Raw genomic sequence first — 16,183 nt, 5'->3', positions numbered from 1 at the left:
AGACACGTCTCCAAAGAGGACATACAGATGGCCAGTAGACATATGAAAAGATGCTCAATGTCACTAATCATTAGAGAAATGCAAATTAAAACCACAATGAGATACTACATCACACTCATCAGAATGGCTGTCATCAAATCAATCAACAAAGAGTCAGGATGTGGAGAAAGGGGAATCCTTTTGCACTGTGTGGAAGCAGTATGGAGATACCTCACTGTGGAATGCAGTATGGAGATACCTCATTAAATTAAAAATGGATCTGCCTCGTGGCCCAATGATTCCACTTTTGGGAATATATCTGAAGAAACCCAAAACATAAATTCAAAAGAACATAAGCACCTATGTTCACAAGGAGGAGGGTATAAGGGAGCTAAATAGTAATGGAAAAAATACAATAAAATAAAACATAATAATAATGTGCTGTCATAATGAATATTCCAAATAGTAGTTCCTATTAACCCACTTACCTGATGTTTATCATTTATTTTCCATCACAATTATGGATGTAAGTTTATTTTAGGGTAACATGAAATTTTTAAAACATACATGATGGCACAGAGGAGAAATTTTTTGTTTTTCTCTCTCTTCCTTTTATACTAGACTGTTAACAGGCATCTTTTACTTTGGCTTCAACTTTTTGACCTTCTTAGGATCTGACAGCAAAATTAAATAAATGCTGTAGTAATTTCTGACTGTGGTGATTGATTATCCACAACTGCTAGCACCACCAGGTCAGCTCTGAAAGGGTGAAGCCAGGCCCATTTGCTATCCTGGCACCATTTGCTGAGCAGGCATGTGACCTTGTTGAACACGGCTGCCATTTTACTCCTCTGAGCTTGTCCCCAGGACTGGAAATTACTGGGAAGCAAGAACTGAAGGTGACTAACCACACCCTACAGCCACAGGCAGAAGATAACATTGGAACAAACTGCAGCCTCCTATTATGATGCCCCCAACAGCCTGGGGCCTCACAACAGCAACCGCCCCACCCTTTTATAATCCAGTCATAATTCAATAAGAGCTCAAAGATCCCACCCATCAATGTTGGTGTATCCTCCCACACCATGCCCCTCTCCTTTCTTGGAGAGTGAATGAAGTCTTTACTCTCTACAATTTATTCTCTTTGTGAATTCTTTCACAGCCCACAGTGCCAACCGCCCTAACAAATTCTGTGTGAAGTAACTGTGGAAAATGACTCTGGCCACATATAATTATCATATCTGCCAGGAATGATCCCCCCAATAATGCTGTTTTCTAAATGTAGCATGTTCAGTGGAAACATTCTCATGTTCTACCCTTAGACACCATTCTAAGAAAAAGCAACTGAATGAGCAAATAAAAATAAATTAAATTTTTGCTGGTCTCTGTGATTAAGTGTTCAAATCTCAACTTCTAATGCTTGGTAAATATAATCAAAGTGGTCCCTTTCTAGGTAATTTCCGGTACTCACTGCTGCACCGTTTTTGTTTACCACCATTAAACATGAGAGATGGAGTGTGGGGAGTGTGGATTTGGGGAGATGCACATGAATTTCTAACTATGGAGGGGAAAGAGAAGTGGGGAGCAGGAAACAGAAGAAGAAAAGCCATAAAGATAGAAAAAACCTTAGAGTGTATTTATTTATTAAAGATGGCTCAAAAATAAAAAGGAATTAAAAAGGCCAAGCTATCAAGGGTTCACCATGAGAATATCGTTATTAACATATTCACAATTATTAGGAAAGACGGAAGAGTAGTTTGATGTTTTCAAAATAACAACTAAGGACAAAGTGCCAAAGAAATGTGGGAGGTCCCTCTGAGATGACTACGTTGGAAAACTAAATTGCTGCATTTTGCAGTCTCTCTTTTAACATCCAACTTTTATTCCCCCATCATCATTATGTAACAGTTGCTGAGTTTCTGACTTTTGCTTGTATCCTGTTATTCAAAAATACCACACCAAATTGGTCAGTTTACATTGGTCACCGATCATTTATGAATAACTACTCAAAGTTCTAGGATTTCTCTCCTGAGAACCTTAGCTCCAGGCCCACTGGAGTGGCCCCAGCAGCCTCGGCAGGACAGCAGGTGCCACCTGGGCACCTGGCGGGCGACAGAAGGTTGGGTGCCCAACTGCTCCACATGCTCAAGTGTCTTCCCCAAACAGTCATGTTACACTTTTTATTCGTGAGATGCTGCATCTTCTAATATCAAATAAAGTGAAATACTAACCCTTCTAACATTAACTAATAATGGCAGCAAAAATATCATCTTTATTCATTATTATTATTATATAATTCCCTCTTTAAATTTTGGTCATTTCCATGTGACAAGCAAAACTATAGTTGTAGGGTTGCTTTTGTGTTTTCCCCAGGAACTCCTGATGGAATATATCCAGTAACATTAATACTTCACCCATTAATGCCAGAACTAAAATATACTGTATTGTACTTACCACAGAATGTAGTATCTATCCTTCTTCCCCTCCTCCCAGATTTCCTGGCTCTAATGTCTGGTTACATTTAGGTCTCTCATATTCCTTTAATTTAAGAAATACTAACTAAAACTAACCCAAAAGCTAAGTATAATTTGCTAATAATGTTACTTTCCCTTTGCCTCTGTCACTCTTTTTAACTTTTTTTTTTGCAGGGTAGGGGGAGAATTATTGAAACCTTTGTAAGAAAAGAAATTATATTTAGATAATAGAAATTTTCTATCAAAATATTTAAAAATCTGACATCTCTTTATTTCCAAAAATAATCCCTCCATTTCACAGAGTAACAATCGGGGCCACGAAAGGTCGGAGATCTGCTCTAAGTAGTACAGGTATTCCTGTTTCCAGCTGGAGGCTTCATTCCACCATGGGAAAGTTTGACGGCAATTATCCAATCAGACATTTTCTTTTGAGACACACAAGTGACCAACTGACATTAATTGAATATTGGACATTTTAGGGAGCTTAAAATCGAAATGGTTCTCAGCCAATTAAATAATTCAAACAGAAAAATATCAAAATTAAAAATATGTTCATTTTACTATATCCTGAGGCATTTATTTAGCCGACACTTATTGAATACCTGCACTCTGCCAATATCTCTACTGGGTGTAAAAATTGAAAGATGATTAGACAACTCCCTTGACATTGAGGAATTCACCAATTAATTACTGAAGAAAACAATTTGTACTACAATGGGATCAGAGATATAATAGGAAAAGGTATCTAGTACAATGGAAACAGAAAAGAAAGCCATGAAGAAAAAATTTTCATGAGTTTCCAACCTAAGTTTGAACTTGAGGAATGAGGAGAATTTCTCCAGGCTTAGATGGGAGCAGGACAATGGGAATGGAGTAGATATTTTGCAATGCTAGGCAAGATCTGTGCTCAGCAAGTACAGGTTGAGTGAATAAACACATGAACGCATGAACTGACTATAGGCAGAGGTGTGCTGGTAAACAAGCTCTCTGGAGGAAAACAAAAACCCTGATGTATGGCAATTGCTGATTTATGGGGAATATATACGCTCACCATGGCCAGTCTCACACTACTGACCTGGCATCACTGACCACAGAGTTAGAAGAAGTGCACATTTCACATGTGCCAGCCAGTGTGAGCCGACTCCAGCCTACCACTGACTGTACAGCAATCCACGTGTGTTTGTGGAATGAAAGAGCCTATAAATGAATGAATGAACAAACTACACAATTCCAGGACAAGGAGCAATACGGTCAAAGGCACAGAGACCTGAGAAGCCTTCACATTGTCAATTAATAAGAAGTTCTGTGAGAGGTACCGGGAGGAGAGAGTGACTGGGGAGTTGGGCTGAATCTAGAATGCCATGTTCTGGGGTCTGACTTTATTCAAAAGGTAGTAGTGTGTCATCACAGCTTTTGAAGAGAAGGAGGTACCATGACTAGATCTATGTTTTAGATGTGCATTTAGCCATAATTCCATAAAGACATCTTTGCTTGTCTCAAACTATGAAAACAAATGTCAATGGTTAAATGCTTATAAAAATTTTAATATGCAGAACAGATAAAGCCTGCCTTTTAATGAACCACAAGAGTAAGAGATCCTTCAAAGTTCTTACTCTGTTGTTGGAAATTAAAAAAAATTCATTTTATTTATTTTTAGAGAAGGGGAGGGGAGGGAGAGAAGCATTGATGTGAGAGGGAAACATTGATCAGTTCTCTCTCAGGGACTGAACCTGCACCCCAGACACGTGCCTTGTGCCCTGAACCGGAATCAAACCCATGACCTTTCACTTTGCAGACGACGCCCAGTCAACTGAGCCACACTAGACATGGCGGAAATTATTTTTTCATTTAATCAAAAATGGTCCTAATGAAGCTGGTAGTCAACTGACAGAAGCAGAACGATTTTGAAGCACAGTATACATGCGCATTCTAATGTAATAAAGAAGAAAGGTGAATTATGTGACTGGCTAAGTCACACAGGGTACAAAGAAACTATTTTAAAGGCCACCATCACACCCAACCTTCTTCTGCTTTACAAACTCTTTATGTCACAGAAATTTGGGCTTGTACATATACATATACATTACCGAAATTGATGTCTTTACTTTTTGAAACCAGCAGGTACTTCTCAAAACCAGAAACCTTACCTACAAATAAATCTTACCTAGAAATATTGTCAGGTGAGCAAGCAGAGATGCTGGTCTCCATGCTATCAGAGCTGTCTAGGCTCAGAGTATCAAAGGCCTGGTCCTTGTAGCCATGATCTGGGTAGTGGAAACTGTTCAAGTAGACATTTGATTCAGATGCTGTGCGGTTGTAGAATTCGGAAGATTTCTGCCTTTGTCCTTCACTCATCTGTTGGTGATTATACCCTAAGGAAAGAGCCATAAATATGTTACTATGCCTCATTTTTCAGTCTTAGATCTCATAAGACTCAAACCAGCAACCCAAAACATCTGCCTATGAAACTTGGCCCTTGGTCTAGTTTGTTTTGAAGCCAAGAAGATCAAAGAAACAGCATCATGCTTGGTGCAAGCAAGAATTTCAAAGTGCTCTCGAGACTGATCTTGTTTTGCCAGTAGATCACTTGATACTTTCCTGTGCCAGGCACACATCTCTGCACAACTCAGAGCGATAACCAGCACACACAGAGACAAAAGAAAACCAAAACAGAAACACAACTGCAGGCCCTGAGTCCTCCCAAAATCTCTGGGTTCAAGTCAAGGCAAAATGACTCTTAGGGATAAGCAACACCAGGGTCCTCGGGCAACCACCTCCTTAATGATATTCTTATTTAAAGGATCCTGGGTCAGGTCACGAAGGAGCAAGTGGACCACCTCGGGGTAGCAGTTGAGGAACCTGTCACTCACTCATCATCACCAATGCTTGTAATCTGGGTAAGAGCCAAACTGGACATTCTTCTCATTTTTTTTTTCAATTTCCCTTGTCTGCCAAATACTTATATAAAACATTCAGAGTCAATAATTCTTTCAATGACTGTACTCCTCATTACTGTATACACAGTAAGTCCTAACATCATCGACAGGTTCTTGGAACTGTGGTGAAACTCGCATAAGAAAACCAGTTTTTACCATAGGCTAATTGATGTAAATGAGTTAAGTTTCTATGGCATCTCACCAATGTTATAACAAAACGACATTATCCGAGAACCTACTCTTTATAGCTGTCTTCTTTTTCCACTTAACTGTCAGCCCTCTGCTAGTTGATGATATCAACCGCATGACAATGTAGGAACTGTTATAATACAATGGCAGCAGAAGTGCCATTACTAACAGGTGTTTTTCTTGCCCTAGTACTTAGTCCGCTGCACATTATGTCTTTGGTTATTGCTATGGCTTTCTCTCTGGTAGCTGATATTGGGTACCATGAGTCACGCTATGTTTTTCCTTTCGGTTCTCTGTGTTTCATACACTCAGGAAGCATGGGGCATACTGATAAACAAATTCTTCACTTCATTTAAAAGATTTTGCTCTAGCCAGTACTGTAGTTTGCATCATCTCTTTCTCCCTGAGTAAACTGACTGTCAGACCTATTAAAAGTTTACAATTGGGCCATTTGAATTTTGCTGCTTTTCTTGTGCCCTGCCTATCTTTCAATGAGGCTTTTAATAGGTCATGAAATTATCAAAAATCAGGCAAGAGGGAGAGAGAAGGAGAGTGATTCCGGGTAGCTTCCTCTGCTATGGATTAAACATTTCCAGTTAAAACCAAAAGCCACATCCATGATACAAAGCATCATACACCCAAAGTTACTGTCAACTGATTTCAGTTCTATGAGGAGTTTTCATGCATTAGTATTTGAAGCCGTTTTAGCTAAGTGAAAATACATTAGTTCAGATTAAGGCATCTTTTGGGAAAGTAAGTTTCCTTAATATTAGGTGTAATAATAAATACCAAGACAGACACACATACCTATGTAAAAGCTACATATCCCTTAGCTAAGGGAAGATGTGCACCAGGAGATGTTAAGCAGATTATCATTAATTGCAGTGATTAATGCATAAAGCATTAAGTGAAGCCAGTATGGTCATATGCATTGTGCATGTGCCTTTAATTAAGAAAAACAAAGGCAAAATAATTCATTACTTAATTATTTACCTTTGATATTTGAACTTTTGGAATTACTAACTGCTCCTTTTAAATTGTTTCCAATTATTCATGATGAAAAGGAGGGCAACAAAAAAAACACCAAAAATTATTCGAAAAGGTCATACATGTTATCTTGCCTTATGCTTTCAAAACAGATTTATTAGCAAAGAAAACTTCCACGTTGTCACCAACTGCATGGATGACATTTCTTTGTGTTAGTATAAAAACCAAATCCCGAAAAGACAACCATGGCATGTAAAACATACAGAAGTCGTCCCCTTGGCAATGACATGGGCCCTGCCACAACCTCCCCTCTGTCTTCACTTTTTCATAATGGGGAACAGTCACCCCCTACAAGGCAACTAATGCCTTCTTAGAAAAGCAGGAAAGAAGGTAAGTATATTTCTTCTTAAAACAGTGCGTGCCCTGTTCCTCAGACCTTCCAGGATGTCCTCCCCCTTACCCCCAAGTATCACAGAATAAGAAAATAAACTTACCACCTTCAGGTGAGTAGACAGTAAATTAAAATGCGGGCACGCTTCCTCAGATGCGGGCATGAGGAAGAGGTGTGTGACCGGGTGTGCTGTGCTAAGGAGTGTGCACATAAATTCCCCACATCCCCTCACTATTTGTTGAGGTTTGGCTCTATGTCTCAGACACTCTTCCATCATTCCGGTGGTAAAATAAACCTTACATTTTTATAGCAGCTTAAATGAACAAGCCTGCTGCTAATAAGCAAATATTTCACAATACAGGATTTTTGTTTCCTGTGGATCCAATGTGAATGGAAATGTTGTATCTTATGGAGCTCCTCATTTCTCCCAACTGGCGACACTTTACTGAGTACAATGAACTCAACTGTCACCTGGCTTAACCTCCTCCCTCCTGAACAATTCGCCCCCAAAACAAGTTGCCCCTGCAGTTACAAATAAGGGCACAGAGTGCTCCTCTGGAATTGTACAGGTGGGGTTCCAAAGGGCTGGTTTGGGGATTCAGCCTCTGGCCTGGCCATTCAAAAGTATAGGTACTTTCGATGGAGGACACACCACAGGAGAGTAGGAGGAGGGCACCTAGTAGGAGGCCCAAGGAGCAGCTCTGGAGCAGTGAAGTATCACAGAACAGGTGTGATTTATCAAGGCACACCTATGCTGTTCATCACAGAATCCCCATTTATTTAGCATATGGATGTCATGAAATGAAGAGTAGCTTGATGAATTCATTTCTCATCTACAAATGGCAACCAAATTAGTGGCTAAATAAGGAACTGGAATGCATTTACTGTTGGGGTGGGACAAGTCAGTGGATTGGGAAAAATGAGATTTTCCCAGCCTCAGAGACTGCTTGTGTTGCTTTTAAGCTATGCAGCAAGAATAACATTCAGCTGTGGACAGCAACTGAAAAGTACAGTAAAAAGGGCCTTGCACATGCTTCAATTCCTTCCTATCTAGACAGAAATAGCTAATTGAAAGGGTATCTTACAAGGTTTATACAGGGAGGCCTGATAATATCTGAGGTAGCTCCTAAGCATAATACATACAAGGAACTCAAACAAACTAAGTCTCTTCACTGCCCAAGAAGAGCTAGTATTTTGCATGTGCCAGGTCCATTTACTGTTATGCTCTTCAATGCCAGTCTCTGTGAATTCTGGCTAATGGGGCCTGAGGAGTGCTATGTGAGGTGACCATTGTGAGATATGCATCTTCCAAATGTGTGGCATACACTTTAAACTACTATCTAGACCTTAGTATAGAAAATAAAATGATGTAAAATTATAAGCTGGGTTTAAGTGGATAAAACCAATCAGTATTTCTCACAATTTAACCTTTCATAGCTCACCTGCTGGGAAATTCATTCTTCCTAACCATGTTCCACAGCCGGAAGGTGAAGGGACAGGACAAGTCAGAAGTGAAGAGAATCACAGAAAAAGGAAAGAAAAGACAAGATCAGAAAGGATGATCAGGGGATGGGAAAAATATACAACACTTCCAACATGCAGTCATGGGCAGTGTTAGTAATGATAGATACCAGCTTGACAAGGCAAGATGTTCACATTTTTAGATTAAATCAGAGTTTATAGAGAATTCAAGAAGTTAAAAAATAAGCTTATGACACATGCACACAGTCAAAAAAGATTTGTTAAGGGAAAAAAGTCTTTCACATACATCAGTCAACCAGAAAACAGGGAGAATAAAAACAAGATTATATCTATAAAACAGTTCTTTTTTTTCATGCAGACATAACAAACTGTTTTTAAGAGCTAAGGTTTGTAAAATACCATTCAATTATTTGAAGCAGCATCCATCAAATTTTATAACAGTCCTCTAACAACCTACATCCCTACCGGCTAGCCACAGTAATAACATCTTACTTATTCGGGCCAGCCATTTAAACTGTTCTTCACTCTCCATTAAGTCTTTCACATATATAGTCTTAAATGGCATGATTAAGTAGGAACCTTTTAATTCCTTCCATCCTCCCATGTAGCCTGCTTTATTGTACCTGGCTTTTTATAAAAGAGTAACTTCCTGTTTTACACTTAGCCTATTTACACCACAAGGCCCACTCTTATCTTTATCTAGATTCTGAGTCTTACAAAACAATGCTTCCCAAGCATTCCTGTTTCCTGCACAGTCTGACCTCGTCATAAAAAGCAAAACAAAGAGGGTCATGCAGCTGCCTATGAATGAACAGCAGCTGCACCCAGTAAATGTGCGACATTTTTTTCTCCATTGTGTAAAAAGAATATAATTATTAGACTAAAAGTCTGTCATTGTACAGGTTTAAAGTCGATCATTTCTTAAAGATGACTCAACAATGACCTTTCACTACTTGCTGGAAACAAAAACACCACACAAGGAGGTTGTCATACCTTTCTTGGACTTTCCTGCGTTAAACGGAAAACAAAAGGACAAAGATTTCATTCATTCTAAAGCTTACAAAGCAATAGTTCACAAGTTGCACAAAAGCCAATGACCATTACAACTTTAAGAGCTCAGCTCCTGGGCTCTCTCTTTTAAACTCCACTCTCCCGGATTGTCTGCATGACTCACGCTGTCAATTTCACTAAAGCAATGGCAACTGAAGGAAAGCTTATACTTACACCATGGTCCTTGACGTATCCATTACGAATAAGCAGCAAAAAAATAGTTCATTTAAGTTAATTGTGTAAATCAAGGAAAATGGTAAGATTATTAAATTTGAGTTAATGAAAATGTATGTGCCAGATCCAATTTTTTCAAAACCATGGAGTTTTACTTGTGTTTGCTGTTTTAATGAAGGCAACAAGTGAAACAATCCTAAATGGTATTATGATTCAACCCTCCTGGTCATGGTGGACCACCAGTACGGGCCAATTACATGGTCTGCTGTGGCCCTAAGAACTGCAGCCCCAACCCCTTCCCCTCTGGGGGGGGGGGGGGGCCAAGGGAGGCAGGCTGGCCTCACAAGACACATCACATCCAGTTGGATCGACATACACACAGTAGTTCTCTACTCCCTCAGAAGCTGTCTCACCAGCACCACAGACACTGTTTAAGGAACACCAGAGCTGCAGAAGGAAAAGCCTGGAGCTGCAGCCTTCTCAGGCATACAGAAGGCCTACCAGGGAAGAACCACAGCAGGATGATCAAAGACAACAGATTTTGCAGAGGGCACATCCCTAATGTGATCTCAGAGGATCAGCTCAGTTTTCCCCATATGAATCTAGCATGCAGATTCCCATTCTTTGAGGGGAAAACAGAGATTAAACTATAAAACTAGAGATCAAACATCCATTCAGTTTCACCATACTCTCACAAGAGTCATCTTACACAATGATGTTAACAGCTCTTGATTTTCACAAATCTGTCCAGTTAGTATAAAGGTCTAGCTTTTCTTACTCTCTATTTTAAGAAAATATTTTCAACATAAAGTAAGATATTGGGGCCAGTCCATGCTTTGATGTCTTCAGCCAGTGGGAAAAACACATTTAAAAAGAAGTCTATAAATACTGCAGAAAAATGCTTCAATAAAAAATAGACTTGACCCACAAATGAACAGTGATAAATGATAGCCAAAATATATTCATTTATGTTTCTTATCTATAAGTCATAAGATCTATTTTAGCTCATTAAGAAATTATGGTAAAGAAAATAAAAGAGTTCAGCCCTGGCTGGCATAGCTCAATGGATTGAGCGTGGGCTGCAAACCAAAGTGTCACAGGTTCGATTCCCAATCAGGGTACATGCCTGGGTTGCAGGCCATGACCCCCAGCAACCGCACATTGATGTTTCTCTCTCTCTCTTTCTCCCTCCCTTCCCTCTCTAAAAATAAATAAATAAAATCTTAAAAAAAAAGAAAATAAAAGAGTTCAATCAAATGTATTTGATTTAAATGTTAACACAAGCATACCATACATTACAAACCTCTCTTATGACCACTATAGCCTCTATTAACTCTTTTTCACCTCTATTAACTCTTAAATTACTTCTAGTAAATATTAAAAACCTCACTCAAGTGATATATATGAATATATATAGGAAAGTTATATACATACATATACATATTACATATACATACATATATATATATACACACGAGAATTCATATATATATATATATATATATATATATATATATATATATATATATATTAGGGTTTTTTTCTGATAGAAAAATCAGTGATTATCCTGATATCATTGGCAGAGAGGCTGAGAGTCAGAAATGAATGGCAGCCTTCTTGGAGGGATGGCTTTCAATCCCACTAGTGCATGAATACATCTAAGGGCTAAATGCCCATCACTCTGTCAGCCTCCACGCTTACATCCTAGCATACCTCCATCACTGCATTTACCACATTGTATTAAAATTATCTGTTATGTGTCTTTCTCCCTCACTAGACTATAAGCATTTCAAGGGAAAGGGTCGTGTCATTCATGTGCATTCCTGGTCTCTAGCACCATACCTGTTCAAAAGTGAGGGCCAATACAAGTTGTTGGCCTAAACAACTATGTTAACACAATAAATCTATATTTTCAACAAGAATCTCACAGTGGGAACTGCATTGCCGTACTTTCTTCTAGTCCCATAAGGACTATTTGAGAACCTCATTACAAATGCATGCAATGTATTTTTATAAAGAAATGAAATACGCTGAGAATCAAAAACCTACCTGAAACCTAGTAACCACAGAGAATAAAGGTTCAAACCACATTAAAAGTCCCAAGAGATTTCTGTCCTGGGCCACTAGTGCTCTATTTACTGTGCCAGCTCAATGAATCTTTAGCACATGGGTCAACACAGTGGCTCATCCACAAACCGGGTGAGTAACTTAGGATCTCAGCGGTCATTCTTTTCTTTTTTTCTATCAAATGCAAAGGTTAGTAATTCTCTAGAAACCTTTCTGGTTTGAGAATACTATTACATTTATGCAACCAGTCATATGCATATATAGGAAAAGTTACCTTTGTACAACTTGAACAATATATGTATATACACAGGGTGGGGGCAACAATAGGTTTACAGTTGTTCCTATGGGAAATAATAATTACTAAATAATAGTACAAGGATAAACTGTGTTTTGCATGCTCACAACCATAAACCTACATTTGTCCCATCCAGTACACCCCTCTCACAAAGGGAACACGTTAAGAGTAAAATTGAGGACTTTGCTTGATGCCCTTTCCAATGAGCCTCAACCTTGTTCTCCTTCCCTCTGTCTCTGAAAAATTCTAATGCTTAACAAAAGACACCACATTTGCTTTTACAGCTACGTACCTCTGAGCATCCTCCGAGACTCTGAGTCTTTGGTCATGGTCGCCAGTGAATGAGGGAGCACACTGCCACAGCTGTTGCTCTGTCCCAGGGGCATGTGAGCCTGTGAGAATGTGGGGGTGAGCAGAAACACTTAAGCAACTGCAGCTCAAATGGTCCTTCAGGACACGACATCCCTGATTCCACAGCTCCTATCTAAGTGCAGAGGGAAGGGGAGAGAGGTCTTCCATCCCATTTATGGACGTTCCATGGTGAAGGCCAGTCACTGTTCCTCCCAAGGAGCTCCATGGAAGTCTCCACATCACAGCGATTCTGTCAGCAGCAGCAATTCCAAAAGGTGAGGACAACACCTGTTCTCCAAAACCCCCTTCAAGAACAACTCAAAGCTCTTCATGCATAAGGAGCAGAGGGCAGATGCAGGGCAGGCACACATGCACAGCGTGCACCAGAACACAGAAGACCTATCCTGTACCAAGCGCACCAATTCCCATCCACCCCTAGCTACCTAGTAGCCTGAAAGCTGGAGAAGACTATGAACTCCCCTAGTGGTTTCAGCCGTCTCTTTAATAGCAAAATCCTTTATGTAAAATATACTTGGAACACCAATTTATAAAATAGATTAAAATGTTACTCTGATAAAGGTCAAAGGAAGGGTCCCAAAGCCTGTCCCCCTCAGATCCTCCTTCTCACTTGCCTTCCTCCTCTTCCTGCAATGACCTCTCAGGCACGTCAGCAGAACATGAATGAGGTTTTAGGCATCGGACCACATGGGTTCATATTCCAGCTTCGTGGCTGACCAGCTGAGGGTACTTGGCTAGTCACTTAGCTTCTTCATACCTCAGTTTATCCATATGTACAATGGGGATAACAATTAGTACTGAATAGTGTTGCTGGTTTTTAAAATGAGACAATCCACATAAAGCACTTAGCCCAGTGTCAGGTTCAGAACTGGTGCTATTACTCCTGTAATCTAGAGCTTATATCTTCCAACTTCCAGACCTGGGATGCAGCCATGGGAGTCTGCCACATGAATGCCACCTGCCACTTGTGTGGTGATGGTAAAAAAAATACCCTGGACCAGGTTCTTGGTCCCAGAGTGTACAATTCCAAATGTCTTCTGAATAAGAAAGAAAATGCAATTTAGTCATAATGTCTGCCCAACAAGCAAACTTAATGGTTTATTATTTAGCATTTTCTTTAAGGACCTTTGCACATCAATCAACACAATGACAAGAAGACTCCCTGAAAGTGGAGCCCATGGTTCTCCCCATGTCCTACCTTTGGGGCGGTGCTTCTCCCCAGAGTAGCATTGCTGAAATGTGGGGATATGGAAGCTGTGGTTTTCTTTCGAGGCAAAGTGTCACTCAGATAGAGGCCTTCTTTATGCTGTTTTTTCCTCTCTTCCAGACTTCTAAAGTGCTTTAAACGCAAATGTAAAGCAGAATAGCAAAACTTGACTAATTGAAACAGGTCACAGAAGAAATTAAGAAGTATGCATTCACAAAGAAGTTTGGGAACTTCAACAGATTTTCTTCTTTAAATTCAACTTATACTTGTGTTCACTAACAGACTTGGGCTAGCTTGCATTTGGTAAGATACACAGGCACTGGGAGAATTTATTTCTGAACCTAGAAACAAAAGAAAATAATCTACCTTTCACTCCCATAATGAGTGCCTGCTGCCTTGGGGCCTCAGGACAACTTACAAATTATTATGATGGTTGCCATGTGGATGGCGGAACAGCCAGTGGACAAATCAAGTAAGCAGTGTCTCCCCTTGTCTTGTCTGGACAGTTCTGTGTGGTGGCACAGATCCCAGTGTGAGGAGGACAAGAAAAGGGAGGAGGAAGAAGATGAAGAGAAAGAACGAGTAAACAGGGGAGTTGTTTCAAAGTTGGAAGACTATTTCAGGCACATAAACACACTCCAAATGGACATAACATTTGCACATAAGGCATTCTTCTAGATTGTTATTTTATTTTTAAAAAGATCTTGGCCAAGAAGCCCCCATAGTAATTCTGAACATTAAAAAGTCCTCCTGTTGACTATTTCTCTTTTTTTTCCAGATTCTAACAGCAAAATTTTTGCCAACTTGAAATTTATCCAAATTTTTCTTGGCCTCTCAAAAAAAAATGCCTTCAATGGTAAAGTTATTCCCTAACTCAAGTTTCTTTAGGTTTGGTTATTTCCATACTAAACTAGGGCTTTTGAAATATGTAAAAATAATGCAAATTTGAGTTACCAAAGTTTTATTATCCTTCACACATGCCAATTTGCATTTTAACTTTACCATTATCTACTTATATTAGCTAATATTTATTAACCTAAAAGTAGTGGATACATATAGTCCTTTAACAAAGGTAAGAGTAGTAAAGGTACCTTCAAGAAGTGTAAAGGCTGGGCATAGCACACCAAGAGTTGTCTACTTTGGGGACTACTGTCTCCAACTCCTTAGGATCTTCTGGAGCCAAATTCACATAGGAATTGAATTATAGTTGAAAGGAGGCTCAAAACAGATTTTTTTAAATACCCAAGCATGAATGTGCACTAAATGTAGTAAAAAAAAGGGCAACATCAAGAATAACAAACCAGTTTTAAAAATCTGGTGAGTATAAACTGCTGTTCCAGGGGCCGGAAGCACGACTTCCGGGGTGACCGTGGATAAGCTACCTGCACGGGGCCTCAGTTCCCCAGACGGCAACGTGGAGGGAAGTTTACTTCACCGGATTGTCAGAAGACATGAGATTCTGTCTGTAAAATGTTTAGCAAATTTTGACACATGGCAAGGAAATGATGTCTATTATCATGATTTAAATAATGTGTGAAAAATTTGTGTTGACACAAATTTTTATACTGTGGATTTTACGGCAGTAACTGTTACTATCTTGAAAAACACCTGAGGTAGGTTGTGGACTTCTGATTGGGCGGAAACCGAAGGATGAGGATATAAAACTAACTCCCACATATCAAGTTAAGAGCACACAGCCAAGGTCTCAAACTTTATAGCACTCCCAGCACCCTTAGAACACGCTAAGCGTTCTTTAACAAGAAAATCAGCAAAGGAGGATGCATCTTGTCTTTTTAAAGAATTTCTTTGGAAAAATTGAAGAAAAGATTCCCAGACCCTGAACACCAGTTGCTAATTACCTGTTGCTCCTGCTGCTGCTGCCTTCTGTGTTTCTTAGCTGGTAGAGGAGGAGGAGTGTCATTTAAGGGGAAAGGATCGACAGATGGAGCCAGGGCTTCAGGCCAAGGGGCTGATGGAGGTTGAGTGACAGGATGAGGAGAAAGGGTAGAAGGAAACATAAATCCGGGACAGACAGGTGATCTTTGCTTTATAGGAAAAAGAAAAAGTATATATGTGTCCACATAAAATGAAAGAATAATGACAAAGAAATGAAATCAATAATCTGATTGTTCTCTTTTCTTCTATTTTAATCAAGAAATCACAAATGATGGGCTGTATCTTCCCATTTAGCCTCCTGTTAAAACCCCAAACTGCAAACAACTTAGATCAGGAGAAGGTATTTTCATTTACTATTATTTGCCCTTTTCCACATAGTTTAAAAAGGTCCATACTGCAAAACTTAATAGAAAAAACAAATCAAACTGGAAAGGTGACTCAATTCAACAATTTTAGAAAGACTTGATTTTTAAGAAAACTATCACATTACAGTACTTAGACACAGAGTTTATTTTTTTGAACTTATTTCAGTAGTCCACTCTGTCCCACATATTTCATGGTTTCTAGGACTAGAATTGGGAGAGCAGTGCCCCAAATTGGTATATTTTTCAAACGCAACATCACTTTGACCCTCTGGTCAAAAAGACACATATTTGTCACAAATGCCCTCATTTTCGGTTACCCCGT

General features: G+C 39.4%; 1 protein-coding gene across 11 annotated transcripts in view; it reads right to left on the bottom strand.

Moving 5' to 3' along the window:
- Positions 1-16,183, bottom strand: part of PHLDB2 (pleckstrin homology like domain family B member 2) — a 237,269-nt gene that overhangs the window by 21,219 nt on the left and 199,867 nt on the right. For 6 of the 11 annotated variants that reach the window (XM_036018070.1, XM_036018071.1, XM_036018074.1 and 3 more), the window contains 4 exons: positions 15,460-15,645; positions 13,592-13,732; positions 12,317-12,416; positions 4,618-4,825 (listed from right to left, as the gene is read on the bottom strand). In XM_036018070.1, the coding sequence (XP_035873963.1) occupies positions 4,618-4,825; positions 12,317-12,416; positions 13,592-13,732; positions 15,460-15,645 (635 nt within the window). The remainder of the gene's footprint in view (positions 1-4,617; positions 4,826-12,316; positions 12,417-13,591; positions 13,733-15,459; positions 15,646-16,183) is intronic. The other 5 variants (XM_036018075.1, XM_036018077.1, XM_036018078.1 and 2 more) reach the window with 2 other exon arrangements.

This window comes from Phyllostomus discolor, chromosome 2 (assembly GCF_004126475.2).
Source record: "Phyllostomus discolor isolate MPI-MPIP mPhyDis1 chromosome 2, mPhyDis1.pri.v3, whole genome shotgun sequence".
Classification (NCBI taxonomy): domain Eukaryota; kingdom Metazoa; phylum Chordata; class Mammalia; order Chiroptera; family Phyllostomidae; genus Phyllostomus; species Phyllostomus discolor.
The sequence above is the reverse complement of the archived record's forward strand: the minus strand, read 5'-3'. Positions and strand labels throughout refer to the sequence as shown.